This window comes from Lepeophtheirus salmonis, chromosome 3 (assembly GCF_016086655.4).
Source record: "Lepeophtheirus salmonis chromosome 3, UVic_Lsal_1.4, whole genome shotgun sequence".
Taxonomy (NCBI): Eukaryota; Metazoa; Arthropoda; class Copepoda; order Siphonostomatoida; family Caligidae; genus Lepeophtheirus; species Lepeophtheirus salmonis.
In genome coordinates, this window is record NC_052133.2 from 32570168 (window position 1) to 32592058 (window position 21891).

Consider the following 21891-nt stretch of genomic DNA (forward strand, 5'->3'; position numbering starts at 1 on the left):
TGGTTAAATTGGATATTTCAGCAACAAAAGACCATGTTTGACCTTAGTCATTGTCATATATTATACAATAATAAGCATCGGGAACAAAATTGAATACTTTTTTGTATAATAATATAACTGCATGGAGTGTAATTAAGTGAAAACAATCTCTCACATATTCTGGGACTGTGGAAATCTGCAGGGTCATCATAAAGAATGTTGGAAAGGGTGTAAAAGAGAAAATAGGAAGACCCCCTGATCCAAACGAGCTTCTGTACGGCTTCAAAGAGACCAAAGAGGGACTACGTTTGGCGTCGAAGGTGATATGCAAGCTCCACACTCTTATCTCAGCGGCACGTTTCATAGGTGCCTACCCTTCACCAAGAAGAGGGAGGTGGCTCTCGACGAGTTCAAATTAACGCAAATAATTTCGTACCTTTAGTTCCGTTAATTCAACGAAAATGTAGTGGCCGGCATTTGTTGATTTTATTATCGTCTCTATGAAACAAGTGCTTAGTGCTGAAGTGGATGTTCTTTTTTTTTCTCTTCTCCCTTCTTAGTATGCCTTCAAACACAACCACTGAATAGGGATATGTGGGAGACAGGAAGCGGAGAGGGAAAAATGAACAGGGGGAACCCCTTCTTAGGTATGTAAAAAGTCAGAAAAAAGTTTACGTATGCCAATAATATACTTTTATCATGGATTTTTTTTTTTTTAATTGTTTTAAAACTTTAAATTGGTGATTTGATTGTAATAAAAATAGTATAATCTTGAAAAAAAAGAACATTTTTTAGACTGTAGAGGAATGATTATGTCTAAGTAAATAAATTATATTCCAAAATAGAATAAGGCATATCTAAATCCCTTTCCATCAACTTTTTCATATTCATCGTTGTAGTAGACACTTAATAAAAATACATTCTTTGAAATTTCGGTTGTTAATTCTAGAATTTGTTAATTCCTCAAACCAATTATGTATTGAAAATATTGGATACAAGGAGTATATGATACATTTCAGAATGTATATATAAGGTACAGCAAAAGATATGAAAACACAATATATCATTACAAGGACATTTCAGTGTTAAAAGTGGATACCCCTCCCCCCCCCAGTGAAGTAACCGAGGATTAAAATTGATACATGACACATTTTTAATGAAATGGATTCTTTCAAAATGCTAAATAATCATGGTTATAAATTTACAGGAAAATATACATAAGTATTATTATGCATCGTTTGGAAGAAGTTTCATCAAATTTTTACAATTTGGAAAACCGTGTATCAGGAAAAGGTGTTTAAAATCATTTCTACAAAATATGAGCTCGAGGGTGTGGGTTTCAGAGATTTCACAATACATTAACATTTTTTGAATGTGTATTTTTTCGATATAAATGATTTATTTTCTTATTACTATTAAATTAGAAAAAATATTAATTGTTTCGCTCTTAATGCATAAAGATAAAAATAACACTTTATTTAATAGAAAGTAAGTTTGATATGTGGAACCTATCATTTTTATTTAATAAGACTGAAAAATTAACCATTTGATTTTTATATCTTAAAAGTATCAGACATTTTTCTCTAAGAATGGAATTTCGGACCATAATTCGTAATAATGGAAAACATATTTAAATAATCTATAATATAAATATAAACAAAGTTTTAACTTAATTTTAAAACCTCTGAAATATGTTAAATCGTATAAGTTTGAAGACAAAGTTTGAGTAAATAGGTATAAGCATAAACTAAATTTTCCAAATAATATATGATTTTGGATCATACATATTTATACAAAAATACTCATAAGTAAATCCATTCATATTAATTAGGGGCATACAATCTCTTATTTTTTATAGTTCTTCATAGGAAGAAGCAAAAGGAAGGGGGGGTATGATTAATGGATACACTTACAAGGATAAACCCGACCAAATAATAAATAAATGTTCGATAAAGAATTAATGAAAAATTATTAGTTACATTTATGTAGTACATAGGAAGGGGTTATAACAAAGAGAGGAAAATAGTGTTCTCCCTTTTTATTTCATTATTTTATTTATGAGAAAAGTTTTTTAATAATAATTTCAACTTTCAGGCCCACCAGAACCACCTACAAATTGTTCTGTTGTAAATCAAACAACTGAGTCTTTAGAAGTAAGGTGCCAGTCTGGATTTGATGGGGGATCCAAACAACATTTCCTTCTCTGCGTCACGGATATTGAAACGGGGAAAACACTGGCTAATTCATCAAACATTGTTCCTGAATTTCAAGTGAGTTATTTTTTTTAAACTGAGTTAGAGTCTTAAACAGATATTATTTTTGAAATCAGTCATCATCTTAAAGACATATCCTACCTTCTTCTTTTTAGAAATTGTAAAACTCCTGCTCCCATATAGTGATGTGGTTCTTAAGATGGGTTTTGGTTTTTAGATTATTTTTTGAATGTCCGGGTTTTTATAGGCTCGATCCTTGAATATAATGATCTTATCTTAGTCTCAATCTTTGCATGTATTAATCTGGACTTCTAATAATCTTTTCTTGGTTCCATGAAAGGTGGTTTTGAGAAAAAATGATTTTAATACTCAAAGATTTTGTTCCTATCATTTTTAAAGCGATTGTTTGCGTGATTATTTTTAGAAAAAACATTGTTAACATTGTTTTATAACTATCTCAAAGAAGTTGATAATTCCGACAGGAACTCACATTTGTTCTACTTTACAAATTGTGACGTCAGTGCTTGACAAAAACTATTAATTTTTTATAAGATTTTTGTTTTTTCTAAATATTTTTTTTATATTTTAGATATCAGGTCTCAACTCTGGACGTGGTTTACTTATTACAATCTATTCCTCAAATACAAATGGAAGATCCAATGTACCTGTTGTTATAGAAGGTTTCACATTAAAGGTAGCTCAGCTTCAATTAGAAAGCCCTGGAGCAATCCTATCTCCAACACTGGGAATCCTTGTTGGAACAATTACCACTTTGTTGATTGTGGCTTTTGTGATCATGTTGGTCATTCGCTCAAAAACGAAGAGGCAACAAAGGCTTCCAGTAAATTCTTCTCCTGTTAGTGTAAAAGAAGAAGACAATTTTAAGACTTATGACGAGTCAAACCCAGACGTAATCCCAGCTTCTTCAGGAGACGGTAATTGAATACTTTTTTATTATATTATATAATAATAGGGGCTTGTCAACTGTCCTATCAAAACTTAAAGAATACATTTCCTCTCCCTCTTTTGTTCATTTTTCCAAATTTTGATATTAATTGGTCTTAAAAGGATAATTTTTTTTAAGTATACATATCATGGTGCTTTAATTTAAGCCCCTATTTGTTCGTTTTATTCCATGTTATTTTCTTTTAATATTGAATTACATACAAACGACAACAGTAAATGAGCTAACATTTTACCGTATTATCGAATTATATTTGTTTTATACACTAGGAAAAAATTGAAATGGAGCTACATTAGGAACATATAAAAATCAACCAAAATCTACCAAAATATCTGCATATGTTACTTTTTAGCATCAAAACCTCTCCTTATTTATATGTTTAATATCAGATTTAATATTGCAAGGTCGAAAACCTGGGTTGTTTTTTTTACAAACTCATAATAAAATGACGTTAAATTATGAAAATAACACAGATTAAATAAGTTAAGGTGGGTGTAGACGTTATACATGTATAGAAAATAGATTTCTTAGAACTTTGCATATTATAATCTCCAAACCTCAACAACTCTTCCTTTTAAAATGAAGAGTTTTTATCCTTTAAAATGTGTTTTACTTGTAAGATTTAAAATGAATCATAAATTAAATTTTGGAAGCACAAAATTACTAACATATGGCTATTTTCTCGCAAAAAAAAAACAATAGATAGTTTAAATCCCAGAGCCTCTTTATCCTTTGCAATATGCAAAGTTCTTTGAAATAATTACCTTGTACACTCATGATGGATATTGTAAGGACCTGTTATTCAAAATATTCATTATACATGCCTATATAATGATCATTTTCTCTCTATTTCATACTTAAAACGAATCAATTAATGTTATAGACTATATTAGAGTTAATTATGCTGATTGAGAAGAGTGATTAAATTATGTTGTACTATAAGTTAGAGAGTTATATCAATGTATACAGATGAGTATTTGTAAAGTTTTTAATGAAGAAAAAATATTTCTATTTGTGCAAACGTATTATTTTACAAAAATAGACAAACAACATAGTTGTCTAAAAAAATTCAAAGGAAAAAAAAAAAAAGATTAACATAAATTATACTAAAATAATTGAAGGGATTTATAAATTAAATCAATAACTAAAATGTTGAAAAACTTTATCTAATTAGTAAGTAGTCGTGGTGAAAGGCTTTCAGTTGGCTTCTATATTAATAAAGTAGGGTTTATCTGTCGACACCTCATTTTTTACTGCGAGCTTTATACCTTCTACCTGGGTGACTACTAAATATTATATCTAAGAAATATAAATTTAGCAACGACTGCGTACAGCTAAAGCTCAGCGTGTCATATTAATATAGAAAAAAACGAGGAGTACAATGTACATATCTTTACTAATAACTCAAAGTTTTTATGCTGTTTGACGTTTAATAATTGTAAGAATTGTCGGGTGCTGTCGCTAGTCCTTAGATAAAGCAGGAAAACCCCTATGGATGGAACATGCATCCTTTTATTTTCCTTTTCCCTCTGTAATTGATCAAATTTAAAGACATCTTCTACTGCAAAGCATTAAAGAAAAATTCGAGTGTGAGGTATTTATTTAGAGCACAGTAAATAAAATAAAATCGTTTTTTAGAGTTGGATAGTTATAAAATAATATAAAGATAACAATTGTGGAATGAGTGTCTTAACGCGAAAAAAATTTAATTGATCTATCTATTCATTAATTATCATCAAAAAAATAATTTATTCAAATTGTGAAGAGTATGCATTGGATATAGGAGCCTAACAAGCGATTATAATAACTGTAAGGCATTGAGGTCTATGGATTATGTGGGATAGCCCATGGGTGTATTTGATGATTATTCTCATAAAATTATATATTAGACAGCCAACATTTACTAGTATTTATTTAATCAGTCAACAGTATTCTATTTTTACTTGCACTTCCGCCTTCTCCTTCCGCTACTGATAATTAGATAAAGGGGTTTAAAAGTAATGTTATGTTATATTTATTCCTTGGCATTTTTGATGAGAGTAGGTGAAATATTTTATATGATCAAAAATGGCATAATATCTTTGTAAATTTTACCCACAGAACCACAGCACACATTTAATATTATTACATATGTTTTGTCTAATTTATTAGGCAAAAGGTTTTTTCACATGTCAATTTTTAGCACAAGTAGGTATTAATACATAAATGATTTGTTATCTAAATAATTTCTTAAAATAAGGGAATAATTAAGTTTACGGAAAAGTTCGCACAATATGTAATACGCGAATTTGAAAGGAAAATATAATTCTTTTTTTGTTTTATTAATGTATCAATTTTCAAACTAACTAAATTTGTATTTACAAATTTTGTATAAGTTGACATTCAATTTATTTCATTTGTAGACACAGATAGAATTAGTCACTAAGAGATTTAAGTTATTTTTACTAACATAATGAAATCGATTCATATTTTAAATAAAACTAGAACATTAAGCTCACAGGAAACTTTTTTGTCAAGAGATTTTTTTTGTTATACCAGGTTTGACTGTATTTGACTGGGATTATTTATTAGAAATTAATAATTCGCATAACAGGGTACATGGTACTATTAGATTGATTGAGAAAATAGTGATTTAATTTGTTATTATTAATGACACTGATTTTTTGTCATTACATGAATTAAACATGTAATTTATTGAATTTCAAAAATTTATAACTCCTGAAAAACAATTCTGATATAGATCATTATAAATCCAAAAAGTGATGCTATATCAAAAACTTACATTTTGTAACATAATCATTATTTTTATGCAATACTAACTATAAGAAAAAATAACTACTATGACATTTTCGAGTTACCATTTTTTTTTCTTTTTTGGATGATCAGTATCAGTAAAGGAAAGTAACTTTTTTCTCTTTATAAATACATATACATATTTTTAGTGTGTACAATTTATATTCTAAAACGACTTATAATCCAAAAAATACGGTTTTGTATTTAATTTAAAATTTGTCACGTCTTTTTTGGACTGATATCAATACTGATTTTTTGGTGATGAATAAAATTAACCGATGAATCGACCCCAATCTTTTGGTTAAAAACTATCGAAAATCGAACTGTAATTGTTTGTTTGTTGTCTGCATTAAGTTTAAGCATAATCACAACGAACAAAGTATCATTTTTATCATAACACCATAACACAGCAACTCATTTACAAATATTTTGAAAAGATTATATCGTAAAGGCTTTATTTTTTCCTATTTTGGACATATTTACCAAATGCACTTTAATTGAACAATGTATGGGATTTATGCAAGCTTTAACTTTTTGAAAATAAATGATCAAATCATAATCATAAATCACTATTACGATATAAGTTAGAAGGTATAATTGTGTTAATTCTGTGTTTTCAAGGTTTAAGTAAGTTAGAAACTTTAGATCTCTTTTAGAAGAAATAAATGTTAATTTTGAATTGATCAAGAAGAAAATATCGTTAATAATATACAACTTTTTAAAATTACGAATTATTCTCAAATCAGCCAAAATTTGGGGCCTTAATACTCAATGGTTGTATTTTGTGCACTTAAAGCCATTTTGATGTAAAAAGTCAAAAAAAAATTGTTATGAAACAAAATAAATTGAAATTAAGATAGTAATTTCTACATGAAAATAAGTTACAAAATATTTTTTTTTTTTGCAATTTCACGTATTCAAAGAAATATTCACGTATTCAAAGAAACAATGAACTTTTATTTTCATATAAATATTTCATGTTTATAATACATATTCATTCCTTGAAGTTATTTTAAGGCAAATCTTTAATATATTTTTAAGGAAGTAAATATATTATGTACCTCTCCCGTATACACAAAATATGACTGCCCTTGAAAGAAATAATATATTTATTTACAAGGAAATTATTTAAGTCAAGTTTCGAAGGATGTGTATAAAATTTATAACTGTATGTTAAGAATATGACAACTTATTAAACTGGTCACCAATTAAAGGATCCTAAGTCATTTTAATAGTTTGACAGATATTTTAGAATAAATAATATTTTTTTTAAATATTCAAAGAACATGTACAAAAAAACTATACCATTAAAATTTTTGTGATAAGAATTTCTATTATTTTGTAAATCAAGATTTTGATCGGTAAAATTTAAGTTTGGTTACTAGTTTTTATTTTTTTAAATTTCATGTTCAAGTTTTAATTGAAATATGGACACTAGTGCCCTTTTTATTCAAAAATTTATGTTGCATAGAAGGGGTTCCACAAAAATAATTTCTTGAATTTATTTTATCGAACATAAAACGGTACTTTGATGGAATTGGAGTAAAACAACTAAAAATATCGTATTGAATATTTTTTGAAGCAACGTATATGTACTCGCAGCTGCTCAGAAACATTATATTTTCTAAGTCTATATAATCTATAATAAGTTAAGACCTACAGAATAATAGTATGCCCAATTTTTTTTTATAGGTTTAACTTGGGTATACCATACGACGTTTAAAATTGGCCTATTTGAACTGGGGAAAAAATACCTTTTTTTTTTCATTTATAGAGTCTGTATCAAGCCAAAAGTGATAAAATGGACTTAAAATTATGTATATAACGTTAATTGATGCCCTTACGTAGAAAAAATCATAGTGTTTTCAAAAATGAACATCTTTAAATATCATTTTCGCGCAAATTTGACCAAAATGTAACATATTTGTTCAGTTTAAAAAAAAATGGATATTGTGATCAGAAACTTATTTTTTCTGAAAGCAAATCTGGTTGCTTTTCTCTGTAAATAATACTTCTTTATAAAGAGCTTTTAAATATATAAATTAAATTAAATTTAATGTTGATATATTAATAATTATATAGGTATAATGTACACATTTCCAAAAATCTCAAAAACTCTTCGTTTAATTCCTTTACACATAAAAAAAAAAAAAAAACTATTTTAATTTTATGATAATAGGTTTTTATTCCACTAAAATTAATTCATTTAGATCTAAAAGATAGCAGATTTTCAAAATGAAGACGTCACTTAAAAAAACTCTAGATAATTAAAACGGGTAACTTTATTTTTAGTCTAAAAATTAAAAATGCTGACAGGTCATGTTTCTTTGAATATACATAGAACAACAACATACTAAAAATTTGATTTTAAGTCATGTAGAGTGAATAATTTGTTTTTTTGTTTCTTTTAAATACATATATTATAATTGTTACTTTATAGGTATTTTATCCCTTAACTTCAAGACATATAGTTTAACCTGTATTAAGCAGGCCGGCATGGGAAACTGAAAAATAGACCAATTAGTGCAAGTAACCCTTTAAAGCAGAATTGGTATTTTGAAACAATTTAAAAGTTGAAAATATGAAGCAAATATATGAGTATTACAAAGGATCAAATTTATGTCCGGCAGGATTGGGTAAGATTTGACATTTCTAAGAGCACAATGAGAATGCAGGAGCGAGAGATATGGTAATACTGAATTAAGACCCATGTTAACATCAGTCCCTTGTTATATAATTTTGGGGAAGACAATGTGTTTTTGCTTTAGAAAGGAGAACCTTCAACATTTATTAATGTATTAGTGCAAGGTAATATTATTGTAACATATATATTATTATTGTATTATGCAAAAAAATTCACGCAAATTAGGCGGGAATTCATCATACAGAGTGAGATATTAACACTAAGACGATAAATTAAAGAATACACAAAAAATAAAAGAAAACGATTGCACCAACTGTTTTGCCCTTTTATATTCTCATTATTAATTATATAGCCGTTCTATTTTTCTTTGTTTTTTACTCAATAATCTAGGTAATTTTGAAAAAGTAACCTTTAGAAGCAGTTTTATCTATGACCTATGTGGAAGATATGCAATAATTTATTTTACCCTTGCTGGGGCCTTACAGGAAATACTTGATAGAGTTTCTACGTTATGAGTAGAGTTGTATAAAATATGATGGTATCGGTTCGTAAAATAAAAGAACCTGGAAATTAACATCATAATCCTCAGCTGTGAGGGGAAGGAAATAAACACAAATCCCTCTCCTTATATAAAGTGTATATAATTAGAAACTTCTACGATGTACACCTTCAATTCTACTATAAGTCCAAAAGTCCAACAATTTCAATTATAACTCCCCGGCAAACCATCATTGTTACATTATGATAAGTTGTTACTTTATACTTAGGTGTTTTCTCTTCAAGAATATAAGAATAATAATAATGTTTTAAAAAATAAAAATCCTGTTTAGGTGGGAACCACAAAAAGTATCGCCCCTTTTCTGGGTCATTTTTTAACCAAATATAGCCCTAAAGTTCCTACGTGGACCCTTAATATAGCCGTTTAGTGCGGCAACAGTCTTAAATCATATTAGACATGGTTTGACTTTATTCATTCTTTGCGCAGTATTTATTCCCTCTAAAACATTTATTTTTTTCAAATAAGAAAATAGAAAATATATAACTACTTACTTTCATCATATACAATTTAAATGTATATGGAGACGCCATTTTTAAGTGTTCCTAAAATAGTATTTGTGTACATTCCAGATGTGTTCTTATAGAAACTAAATTATGTTTTTTTAATTTTTATGCTCAATGCTAATAAAAAATTATAAATATAACCTGAGCTAATTACTACTCATATCAAATGATTTTAGTTCTACACATTTAATTTAAGCTCCCTGGGACACAGCCATAGCAAATATCATTTTTTCTTTTGATAAAATGAAAGTTAAAGTAAGTATTTTTCTTGGCGAATGAAGTTGAAAGGAAGGAGTAGTAAATTTTATCAGCTAAGAGCTTAAATTATTCTTACTTATTGACCAAATTGAATAATTAGCATTATGTAGTACATTATATGACTAATATATCAAAGGGACTTTAAAATGTAAAAACTAATACATGCAAATTAAAACACTTTGGATTTTTCAACTATCAATTTATCTATTTTTGCCATTTATAAGTACCTCCGTATTAATACATGAAATTTCGAATAAGATCTTGTTTAACTGTGAATAACATTAATTTTGAATAACGAACTTCACGACAGTTGTGAAAAATGGCAAACATAAATGGATAACTACCAGCTCATTTCGGGGTTTTTTTTTCTTTCTAGTGAGAAATAACGTGAACCGTAAGTTGGTATAATAGTAAGGAGTCGAAATTACTCAGGAAAGAATTGAGTAGACTTTCTAAATCCATGTTTTTAAGTTTTTGATCAATTGATCAATTATATTAAATTAATATGTAAGTGTAAGTACATATATAATGTTTAATATGCCATAATTTTTACAAATCCAATCGTGACTCGTGCCATAAATGTTGATTTGTTAAGTGTATATTAATTTTTACTAATTTATAATCATCCCAACTGTTAGATAAAAAATATTCAAGAAATTGAAGGTAAAATGACGTAATTTACCAACTATATTTACCAATATTCATACCCTTTTTGTGGGGAGAAAAGATTAAAAGATACAATATAGAATTACATCGTGACATATACATATTTCGCAAAATTGTTTATATCTGTATATATAGTAAATCCCATTTTCGGTATGTAAATCATAAAGGTAACCCTTCAATTTGAAGAATGTTTAGAAGTAGAGCAGCTTAGCTGACATGACGTTTTGTTAGATCTTCTACAAAGCTATGATGGAGAGGAAGGGGAGAAAATAAACAAGGAAATAGGGAGAAATTACTCCAAAAAATATTCCTCAGCTGCTTACACTTATACCTCCTTATCCAATCATCAGTGTTACTTCTGCCTTTCATGAGCACACGCACTCTATAATAATTTAGTTTATTCTATAAAAAAGAAGGAAAAAAGAATTATAACAGCTATAGAAAATATAAAACACTGTTTAAATTGCCAAACATTTTTTTTGTGTGTATTGTTTTGTTGCTGATTTTTTTTTTTTAGCTCTCTAAAGCTGTTATCATTCATTATTCTTTCTGTCTTGACAAGAAAACATCTTAGTGTAAAGTTTAACTACCAATGACAGGGAGTAACACTGAAGAGATGTAGAGGAGTAATAAGGGTAAATCTTCGTTAGACTCAGAGTAGATTTCAAGATCAAAAACGGACTAATCCCTGTATATACCGTCTTTGATTCGTAACGGAAATTTTTTGATTAATTTGTTTTTTCCCACAGCTGCTTAAAGTTAATCTAAACATCATGAAAAACACATTATCTAATTGAAAAGATTAATATGTTATTAAAAAGCATACAATTTACAATCCTGCATTTAACAATACATGAAAGATCGAGGTAAAAGGCAGTACTTTGTATAATGACATAAGTATGACGTATAAAAAATTTTATGAACATATTAACTACATAAATAAGAAATAGAGTAAAGCTTTTATTTTAAGCAGGTTAAAAGTGTTTTAGGTACTTATATTTTTTTTCTAAAGGAAGATTCTATTATTCCATATTATATAGATGAAAAAATATTCGAAGTTTTCAGTTTGTTATTAGTATGAGCATCGTTGTAAAATAAACCAAAAATCAAAATTGTAGGTCTAACAATTTTAAGAATTTTTTGGAGGAAAGTAGCTTGGCTGTCATGGTGTATCATTGTAATAGCTGCAAGTAGCTATTAGATAAAGGAAACGAACACAAATCCCATATCTTACTAGGATATAGGAAGGAATCACTCCAATGTGTATCCGCCATTCTACAAGGACTTATACTTATAGCAACCCCACCCCCTCCCCTTCCCAGCAAAAATAAATCCTCAGTGTTATTCTTTTGATGAAAGCTTTGAAAATTAAAAAAACACTTTTAGGTGCAATGCAAAAAGTTTCGTGCTTTTTCAATGTCATTTAGTTCGGTAAACATTTGTGATGATTATTAAAAAATAATTGATATTTTTGTTGTTTTCTTTCTTTATGAAAGCACCTCCCTAGACAAGTTAAAGAATTCATACTCAAATTTTTTTCTAAACTATGCTAAGACTGCAAGTGGTAAATATTAATATACACCAATATGTTTGTAAACATAAATATAATCTTCTCCCAATAACACTCATATTATTTTAAATTCAGAGAATTATTTTAATTCTATACAAAAATTAGTAAAAGAAAGAAAAAATTTACACCCAAAGCCACAGATTTAGATGAAATAAGAACTAATGTTAATATATAACTAATTACCTTCAAATGAAATTTTCAAAGCTTAATTCCATCTACAGTTAGAGTTATAAACATCTGAAATTTATTCATTTTATTTTTCAAACGAAACGACGATCAAGTGATAAAGTTTCACCCAAATTTAGTTGCCTATGGAGGAAAAAAAATCTTCTTGAAAAGGCCTTTTTAGGTACCATAGATGACGTCACTTTACCATTATGTAGTTATTCAGTAATTCATGGTACATTGAGCGCGCCCAAATCAAAAGAATATATTCTTGTAGCCAATTAAATTAGGACAAAACGTGTTGATGAAGCTGTCATTTCACCACTACTTTTTTAATTTGGTCCTTGGGTAAAATATACTTATGTAGAATAATAAAAAAGAAACGAAGAAATTAATGGCGTTCATAGATTTTTCTGTTAATCTTTCAATTGTTTTCATTCTGGTGTTCTGAAATGGCGTTTTTTTTCACCGCACAATATCCAAGTCTCCCCTTATCCTCTCTAACCACGAAATACATGTTCTCCTCCAAAATTCGACAGCTGCTGCTGACAAGGATTTTAATTCAGTAGTACCAAAAATATGGATCCCTCTTTCTCCTCCCCTCTACAAGTGTTCCATCCCTATTAAGTGTACAAAAAACGATTGCGGTTTTTATTTTAGTGGTTTGGCAATTGAATCAGACCGGTGTTACATCAATATGTAGTACATATCTAATTTTACTTGTTCAACATTATTCAAAGTTTCTCTACTGGAACTAAATTTAAGATGGAAATATTATTATTGTATTTTTGAAGGAGGTTCAAAATATGGATTTTTATAGGAATCATCGATCAGTAAGTATGACACACTACCCATAGCACAATAAATCAAATGTATAAAAAATATACTTAGATGTGTCGTTAATTTTAAGTACATACATTCATGGAGAAATACAATGTACTTTCAACTCATCCGTCATTGCAAACTCATATTCATATAATTATGAATAGTCTTTCTACGCATATATACTACATAACGATTGTATATACATTGTTCATATGTTTTGTACAAGTTAAACAACCTGAAGAGTGTTTTATATTTTATAAAGCTATCATTATTCTTTCATTCTTGAGAAGAGAATATATAATATAAAGTGTAACCTGGAGTGTGTGTGCACACCAATGACAGAGAGCAATATTGATTATTTGTTGGGGCGGGGAGTGGGTTATTTGTGAACTCAGAGTATAATTGAGGCTCGACAACGAAGTAATCCCTGTCTAAGTTATTTCTTGATACAGAGTTGCGTTTGTCTTATTTCATTGACGTATAGCTGACAGCTAATCTACTCTCCTTCAAAACATTATTCAAGCCGTTAGGTGTATTATGTTATTTTTTTTTGATTTTTTTTTTTACATTCCAAAAATGCTTACAATTTACAATCCTGAATTTAACAAATGGCGTATATACTAGGGAAACTCAAAATAAAAAGTTTCACTTACCAACTTGCAATTCCAAAAAAATATCTTTCATAAAAATTTGGCTTCCTAAGGCAATGAGAAGATTATGCTCAATCGACCTTTATTATGCCTACTTTCACGGTTTTAGTGTGAGTAAGACAACATTGATCGTATTCATTATCTTATTTATAATATATTTTGTTAAGTAAATATTCATTGGAATGCTTTAAAATTTGGCAATTATATTGTTTGATAACCCCTTACAATTTACATAAACCATCTGTCAAATGAACTGGTGGTACTTGTCTTTTTGCAAATAATGCAGACGTAGTTCTTACAGTAGAAAAATTGAAAATTGTGAAAGGAATAACTCAAGAAAGAGGATAATGTAAAGGTCGGGAATCATCAAAAGTCATCCTAAAGAAACAACAAGTAAGCCTAGCATATTTTGCTAGGCAAGAACCTCATACCTACTAATTGCTTTTAACTTGATTACTATTTTTCAAGATTCCATCAAAAGAATGGATTGAGAATGGACATAATGGAATATGATGTCCATAAATATGGACACAACAAAGAAATCTGTTTTCAGTGCTTTACAAAACCAGTAAAAATTATTCCCAAAATATATTCGTACTTAAATATTTTGAATGTTATATACCTATATTATATATAGATATTATGATATAGTTAGGATTAAGGAATAACAATATTATTTGTTATACAGTGTGGATTTTGTAGAGTATTTGAACTTGTTTCTAGGTTGTGCAATATTACTAAATTATATTCCCTTTTTAACGAATAGCATATTTTTGTCAGCTTATATCCTAAATACATACACTTATTCAGGTAAATTTTACATGAGTTGAAGTACGGCAAAAATATTTCCTAACATAGTTGATAGAAAGATTTCAAGTATACACAGTATAATTTTTATAGTTATTTTATAGTAACCTATAGTTATAAAATTGCAATGGTGTTTTGCACCATCTTCTTATAGGGAGGGATATATAATCAAAATTCGTTCTGAACAACATTATTGGGAAATATGCAAAAATGAGAAGGTGCCTTGACCTGTGACTTAAAGTTATTTTCTATATATAGACATATATACCAAACTGTACATATTATGTATTATGAAATGCAAAATATGTAGATTGTTGTACAATTATGTTTTGCAGACTAGACTAATAACAAATATGGCCTACATTTACATATATATATCGATTTTATATTTTTGATATAAAAAAGGGCTATAATAGTGCATTTCACTCCTTGACATTACATTAAGAAATGTAATTATGAAGCTAATCTTTATATTATTATGTATGTATTAGATAAAGAAGAACAAAAAAAGTGTGGGACCATAGATCCCTTCTCCTTTTTTGCTCCCTCCCCACTTTTCATATGTATATACTATATATTATAATTTATATTCCGAGATCCCGGTATCCCGTTTTCCCTGGATTTCTCCGGGATTCACATCTTTGATATTGACAAAGGAAATATTTTTTTCCCTAGGAAATTCCGCATTAAATTAGTTCATAATTACAGTTGACTTTTCTGTAGGAAAAAAAAAGAGTAAGAGGAGAAGGCGGGAGCGAATATTATGGTAACCTTGATTTCAGTTAATTTCAACAGCATGTTATACATATTTTTTGGAGGAAAAAAAAAGAATTACTATCTTACAGAGAAGAACCTTTTACATTACATTTAAAATAGGATTAGTGCAGGGAAAATCTCATACGTATATTTATTAATTATGTATTTTTAAAACAATTTACACCAAAGATAGGCTAGAGTGTTTACTTTAGAGGGATAAGTTTGCACCATTATGCTCTATTAAACAATCAACAAAAATGAAGCACAAACAACAATCCTTGTTCCTTCTTTAATTTCTAAATTTAGTTTTTTTCGTAACAAAATGCCAAATCTGTTCATGATACAAGATTAATTTCAAAAGGTAGGAGAAAAAGTAAAAAAATAAATCTCCGCCAGATGGCGCAGATATATTAAGTTTTCGTAATAAATATATAATTTTATATTTTTGCTTTCCGTGGGTAAAATTGGGTTACTGAATTAAAAAAACGGTACCTAAACCAACCAACCCGCACATAATTAATGATAATAATAAAAATGGAGCAAATTAGACTTGTGTAGCTTCAGCTTTATTTATATGTAGTATAAAAAGAAATACTAAAACTTCAAAGAATTTAATATTTACTGAAGGGGTCCTGAAAAGTTTTCTTTTGGATCCCCCATTAAAAACCCACTTTCCCCGGAAATGAGAAGCCCTTCTATATGCTATATGATGTTCCTTCGCGTATACTATAATCCTATTTTTATATATTACTTTTGCATATTGTTAATGATTTTTTTTTTTTTTTTTTTTGGCAAAATATTAATATTATTATTTTTTTTTTTAATATTATGAATAGTCATTTTTCTACTTTACATTGTACATATAATACATATTATTATTCCTTCATTCATATATGTATTTTATGAATATCTATCATACATTCTACATAGGATTAAATATTCCTTTTAAATTATCTTTTAATGATGTAAAATGAACAGTTCTTATTTAGAGTTGTAAATTCTAAGTATTTTCAGCGTGCTAATAAAATAAAAAAGCAACCCTTATCGATTGAAGAGTTTTTAGGAGAAGAGCACTGAAGCTATCATGGGACTTATTAGATTAACTGCAAGTAGCTCTGCTATGGAGAGAAAAAACACAATTCCCATTCCGTATCTAGATAAGATATAGGTTGGAATTCCTATGGTGTCGATCTTTAATTTATATCACAATTGGTTTAAATCAATTTTATCTTTATTTTTATAACCATTCCCTTCATAGAATAAATAGCCTTAGTCTGGTCCCAAAAAAGGCAGGGAGAAAATGAGTGTAAAGAGGTCTTCTTCATTTGATTCAAATCAGGTTTTCTTAAGTCCATTTAAGCAAGGTACAAGCATGCATAAATCAATTAAGAACACCTTCTGTACATAATGTGCATTTGGTGATATATTTTCGCTTCAAATACATTAAGTACTAGCAGTAGTAAGCGTCAGTGCCAGAAATTATTAGGTGTCGATAATCAGACAACTTTTGCTTTAATAATATAAAAGATAAATCCTCATGAAAATCTTAGTTTAGTATTTTTTACTCTCCATTTTTCGTGGGCACACTCACACGTAGTTACTCAATAATTAGATGTAATCTCTTCAAAAATAATAACAGCTTAAGTTTTTTTTTGATATGACGTGATGAACTAGAGAAAACTTTACTTTCCCCTGTAACAAATATCCCTAATATAACAAATATTCTGGTACACTTCAAACTATCCCAGGAATTTGAATACAGGGCTTAAAACTGACCGAAACGTGTCAATGAAATACTGGAGTGTCAATATTTAAGAAGTAAATATCTAATTCAAGAATCTTTGCTTTGGTTATTTTTTTATTTGCACATCCAGCTTACCAGTTATGTTTAGATTTTTCATTTATGTACTAGGAAAGACTGGTGACTGTCGTAATCAGACCCTGAGCAAGACAACCTTAACTGTGAAAATATGGGAAAGGGTTACATTTTATAAATGTATACAAAATAAGTTAATATCAAATTTAGAGCAAAGTATTTTATATTTTGACTGTTGTACAAAGTGGTCATGAGAATTATTCAATATTATTTATTAATATTTGATAAAGAGTAAAAGTGTAACTCGGTCTCATATTTTGAGTAAAATCCCCCTTGTTTCTTAGTTTTGTATTGACTGACCGCAGATAAGTATGTAACTATATGATGTAGGCTTACATAACGAGACATTTTTATGATTGGAGTATTCTATTTGTAATTATTTCCACAAATAATAATTTGTCATAGACTCATAATATAATTAATATTTGCTTTTAATTTATTAATGAAACCATCAGACATATATTGGTAATTAAATTTAGTGTAATCATAATATACCATAATTTTTTCAACATAAAAATTAATACATTCAACATAGAAACGTGTCCTTTACTAATATTTTTGTATGTGTTTATTAATATGATTTTTCAAACGAGTTCATTGTTAATTTAATTGAATCGATAGAAAAAGATTTTGATATTATATATATTTTTGATATTTTGAAGATTTATGACTAAATAGATAAGAAATATATTCAAATGCCCATCCTTGGCTTTGATAACCTTGTCAAAATACTTTGATACCGCTTAGTAGGTATTTTGGAATGTTTCTTATAGGATTTCGTGCGAAAACAAATTAATACGAAGTTGTTCTTGCTGGTTCTGAAAACATTGTTGGTCCTCCTTACTAACATTCCCTTTTTGGAAAAATCCAGAGGATTCAGATCTGGTGAGGGGGTAGGCCAACTGTTCTCAACTCAAAAGTATTTTGATTTATTCTTACATCCAAACTGCTCATACTAATGGGTTTAACCAGGCATCCCATTCTGAAAGAAGTAAGACACTTATACTCAAGGTATATGAGCCCTAATTTTTTCTATAAATTCAGTCAGACATGACGTAAGAAAGATATATTTCATGTATATTCATCCTTGCGTTATATATTCGTCCATTAGTGGGGGGTTTATGTAGTGGTTCTGTTAATTTTGCAAGATTTGTACTTATTACGTTCTTTTTAATCTTTTTTGATTAAAACAATCTTTTGGTACACTTTGTTTTTGGTTATTTTGGGATGAAATAGGCTTTCTGGAACTATAAAAAGACACTTGTCTTCAAAAATTCCGGCTTAACATCCTCACTCATTTTCACATCGTCCGTAATTCATAGACTGAGAGTCATAATTATTTCATTTATTAATCATTTAGCTTTCATAGCACTCTTCTTCTTCTCCATTTGAGGATAAGTAAGATTAAACCATCTTTGTTAACTTTGCATAAACATAATCTTTTTATAATATTAGTTAAACCATTAATATTTATATTATTAACGATAATTGTGATTTAGAGTAAGGGATCAAGTGACTATCAATATATAAATATATATTATGATTATTATTTTTTTGCAGATATGGTAGAAATTTCTGTCACTCAAAATGGAACTTCAAGAATAGTGAACCGTGGATCCCCTCCATATCTACCGACGAGTAGACTAGATCCCTCAACAGTGAGAAGAGACTCTGCGTCCTACAACTCCTCGTATAACAATAAAGACTCCCCAACTTCTACAAATATTTATAGAGCATCACACCCTTCCAGTTGGACTCCGTTACTTAAGTCAAGACGTGCTCAAGAGAGTGTTTTATAATATTGGACTTTGACATACTATAAAGAACTTTTTGTTACCTACATACATAATTACATATCTATATTTTGTTGGGTTGAATGTGGTTTTACACTTCTACTGCTACCATGTAGTACTGCTCTGACCCTAATGAAAATTTAAATTATTTATTTGGTCAGGCATGTCTGGCTTTCAACCATGGTCATACATTGGACATATCTTTATGACTTTTGTACATGGTTAAGGGAAAGTACTGAGCATGTAAGTGGTCGGGAAAAATTAATTGTTTGTCTATATTTTATTTATACAACATAGGGGTCACAAAATTTCAAGGCCCTGTGTTTTGATAGCCCAAAATGAAATGAACGTACTCGTTTTTTCTTGTAAGTGTTCAGGAAGAATTAACTGATTGTTCAAATTTTATTTATAGACCACAGGTCTCACAAAATTACAACCCGATGTCCCAGTACTTTGATCTCTTGGGCTACTAAAATTTGACACTCCCTTTTAAACAGAAATTTTTTTTTGAATGGTAGTATGAACATCCGTGAAATTCTTATCTCCTACGACAGCATTCCATTTCTTGGTGTTGAGCACTAGGGGAACAAGACCTATGCTACACAAGTCAAGAAAAACAGTGAGCAGTGACACAAGAAAAATATTACAAGATGATGAGACTGTTTCATCAACAACAACCCACATTTGCGAATTTGCCAGAAAAATCGATTGTCATGTTTTTGTTCTGTGTTTATAAAAGTACCAAAAATAATAAATGTGTTATCTATCACTTGCGCTCTATCGGTCCTTATTTTTTCGGTCAGTACAGTCTTATAAACAATCAAATCGAACATTAGGACTGTCGGTCCTCGGAACCGTTCCTTAAGACCATAATTCCTTGGGAAAATTCTTTTGGACCAGTAATAAAATTGTAGTCCTTTGGAATATTTCAAAAAGATAGCGATGGTTTCTTAAGCCAAATAAGGTATATGAGATATATTAATAACATTCACATATCTCGCAAAAAATATTCATTTTTTTATTATAATACGAACACATTTTTTTTTTACTTAGTTATATAATTTAACAGAATAATTTAAACAGTGACGTACCAAAGGATCGATTTTACCTTGTTTAAGAAAAAATGAGTACGTTCATTTCGGGATATCAAAACGTGATGGTGCACTAAAGACTTCGAAATTTTGTGAGCCCTGCAACTTACTCCACACATTAGGCTTATTTATAATCGAGTTTGTTTAAAACATAACTCTTTTTTATCTTATACATATAGATAGATAGATATTTTTGTGTTTATCAAATTTGATATAAATATATATTTTTATAAATATTTGTAAACCCTTTTATTCTGACGTATCATTTATTTGTCAATAAAAAATGGTGAGGCTTACCAAAAGATAAAAAAGTTTAAATATAACTTACTGTTTTTATTTCTAATTTACAATTTATTTTTTTTTAGATTAAAAACTTTGTCTTTATAATTAACTTAGAAGGGGCTTTATATGTTGTTATATGGTAAATTAAAATAAATTTCTTTTAGGCCAATGTATACTTTGTAAAGTTTATATAAAAACGTCTTCATTAAGGGTATCGATATATTTTGCTTAATACCTTAGATAAAAAAAAGTTGGTCCAGTTTCTTTTTTTGGTTATTTATATACATGGCTTTAAGATATCAAAAGAAAAATTGTTAGGACGTTGATGATGAATAAAAAATGTAAACATTTGTTTTTGAGGGTTTCATTGAGCCGTCCATGTCTTTTCTCGGGTCTTTAGAGCCTCCAATTATTTTTAAATGTGTGTATTTTAGCATACAACCACCTTTTTTGACTTTATTCTTCTTCAGTGTGTACCAAGGGAAATTTTTCCTTATGAACGCAACAGCTACGTTAACCTAAATGTTTCGAATGGTTTTTCTCCCCTTTCCCGCCAAATAAATAATAATATTACTTTGATAAACCGGTTATTACTCATTTCACTTGTATTTTACAACTCATAGTCATTTTAGTTACATTGTGCTCATAGAACCAAAGCAATGTGTATATGCATTTCATCACTCTACGGTTCCCATTTAATATATCAGCGTGACCTTGAACCTTTACTAGAAACCACCAAATAATAAAAATTGGTCGTTACAGGTTGAGCATTGAAGAAAAGACTCGTGTTCTCGCCCTAATGCAGCTAGGAGCAAAAGTCAAGACGTTCCTGCGAACTACAAGTCAGCCAAATATCACTTTTCATGCTCAAAAAAGATGCTGCTTCCTTTTTTGAAAATTTACACCACGACGAAAACAAAGCTCTGGAGACCAGAAGAAGAACCCATGGGAATATACCTTAAAATTATATGTACAGAAATGTATTCTAAAAGAAAATATATAATAAACATATCGTGTAATTTTTGGTTTTTTATTTTAAGATTCCCTTTGATAACATTTTCATTGCACACACTATATATATCTCTTATTTTTCTGTCTTTGTCTTCAAAATGAAAGAAAGTAAGTACAAAATAACATTTAAAAAAAAAATAATATATTGCATTGTTTGTTTTTTTCTTTTGGCTTTTACAGAAATGACAATTCGTCAAACACAAAAATAGAGTCGTAATGAGGATAATATATGTAAATTTGAATCAAAGACTTATTCGAATTTTCAATATATATACACATATATAATTAAATTCTATTACAAAAAAATTATTTTATTGTTACATTTCTAGAAACTATTGAAATTTGTATATATGTAGAATTTTTTTTTCTTTTTTTTTTTTTTTTTTTTTTTTTTTTTGAAAACTTGTGCATTTCGTAAAATCATTTAATTCTTTATAAAAAAAACATATATTTTTGTGATATTAGTAAATAATACTTACATATGTT

General features: G+C 28.6%; 1 protein-coding gene across 2 annotated transcripts in view; it reads left to right on the top strand.

The window, feature by feature from the left end:
- LOC121114950 (protein turtle homolog A) overlaps positions 1 to 21413 on the top strand; it is a 207973-nt gene extending 186560 nt beyond the window's left edge. Inside the window, exons 12-15 of one of the 2 annotated variants that reach the window (XR_011779392.1) lie at positions 2074 to 2249; positions 2782 to 3127; positions 18789 to 19264; positions 21157 to 21413. Coding sequence is in view for 1 of the 2 variants with exons in the window: in XM_040709076.2 (XP_040565010.2) it covers positions 2074 to 2249; positions 2782 to 3127; positions 18789 to 19027 (761 nt within the window). In the remaining variant the exon portion in view is untranslated. Of the gene's footprint in view, positions 1 to 2073; positions 2250 to 2781; positions 3128 to 18788; positions 20424 to 21156 lie in introns of those variants that run through there. The other variant, XM_040709076.2, reaches the window with a different exon arrangement.
- The last annotated feature ends 478 nt before the right edge of the window (positions 21414 to 21891 follow it).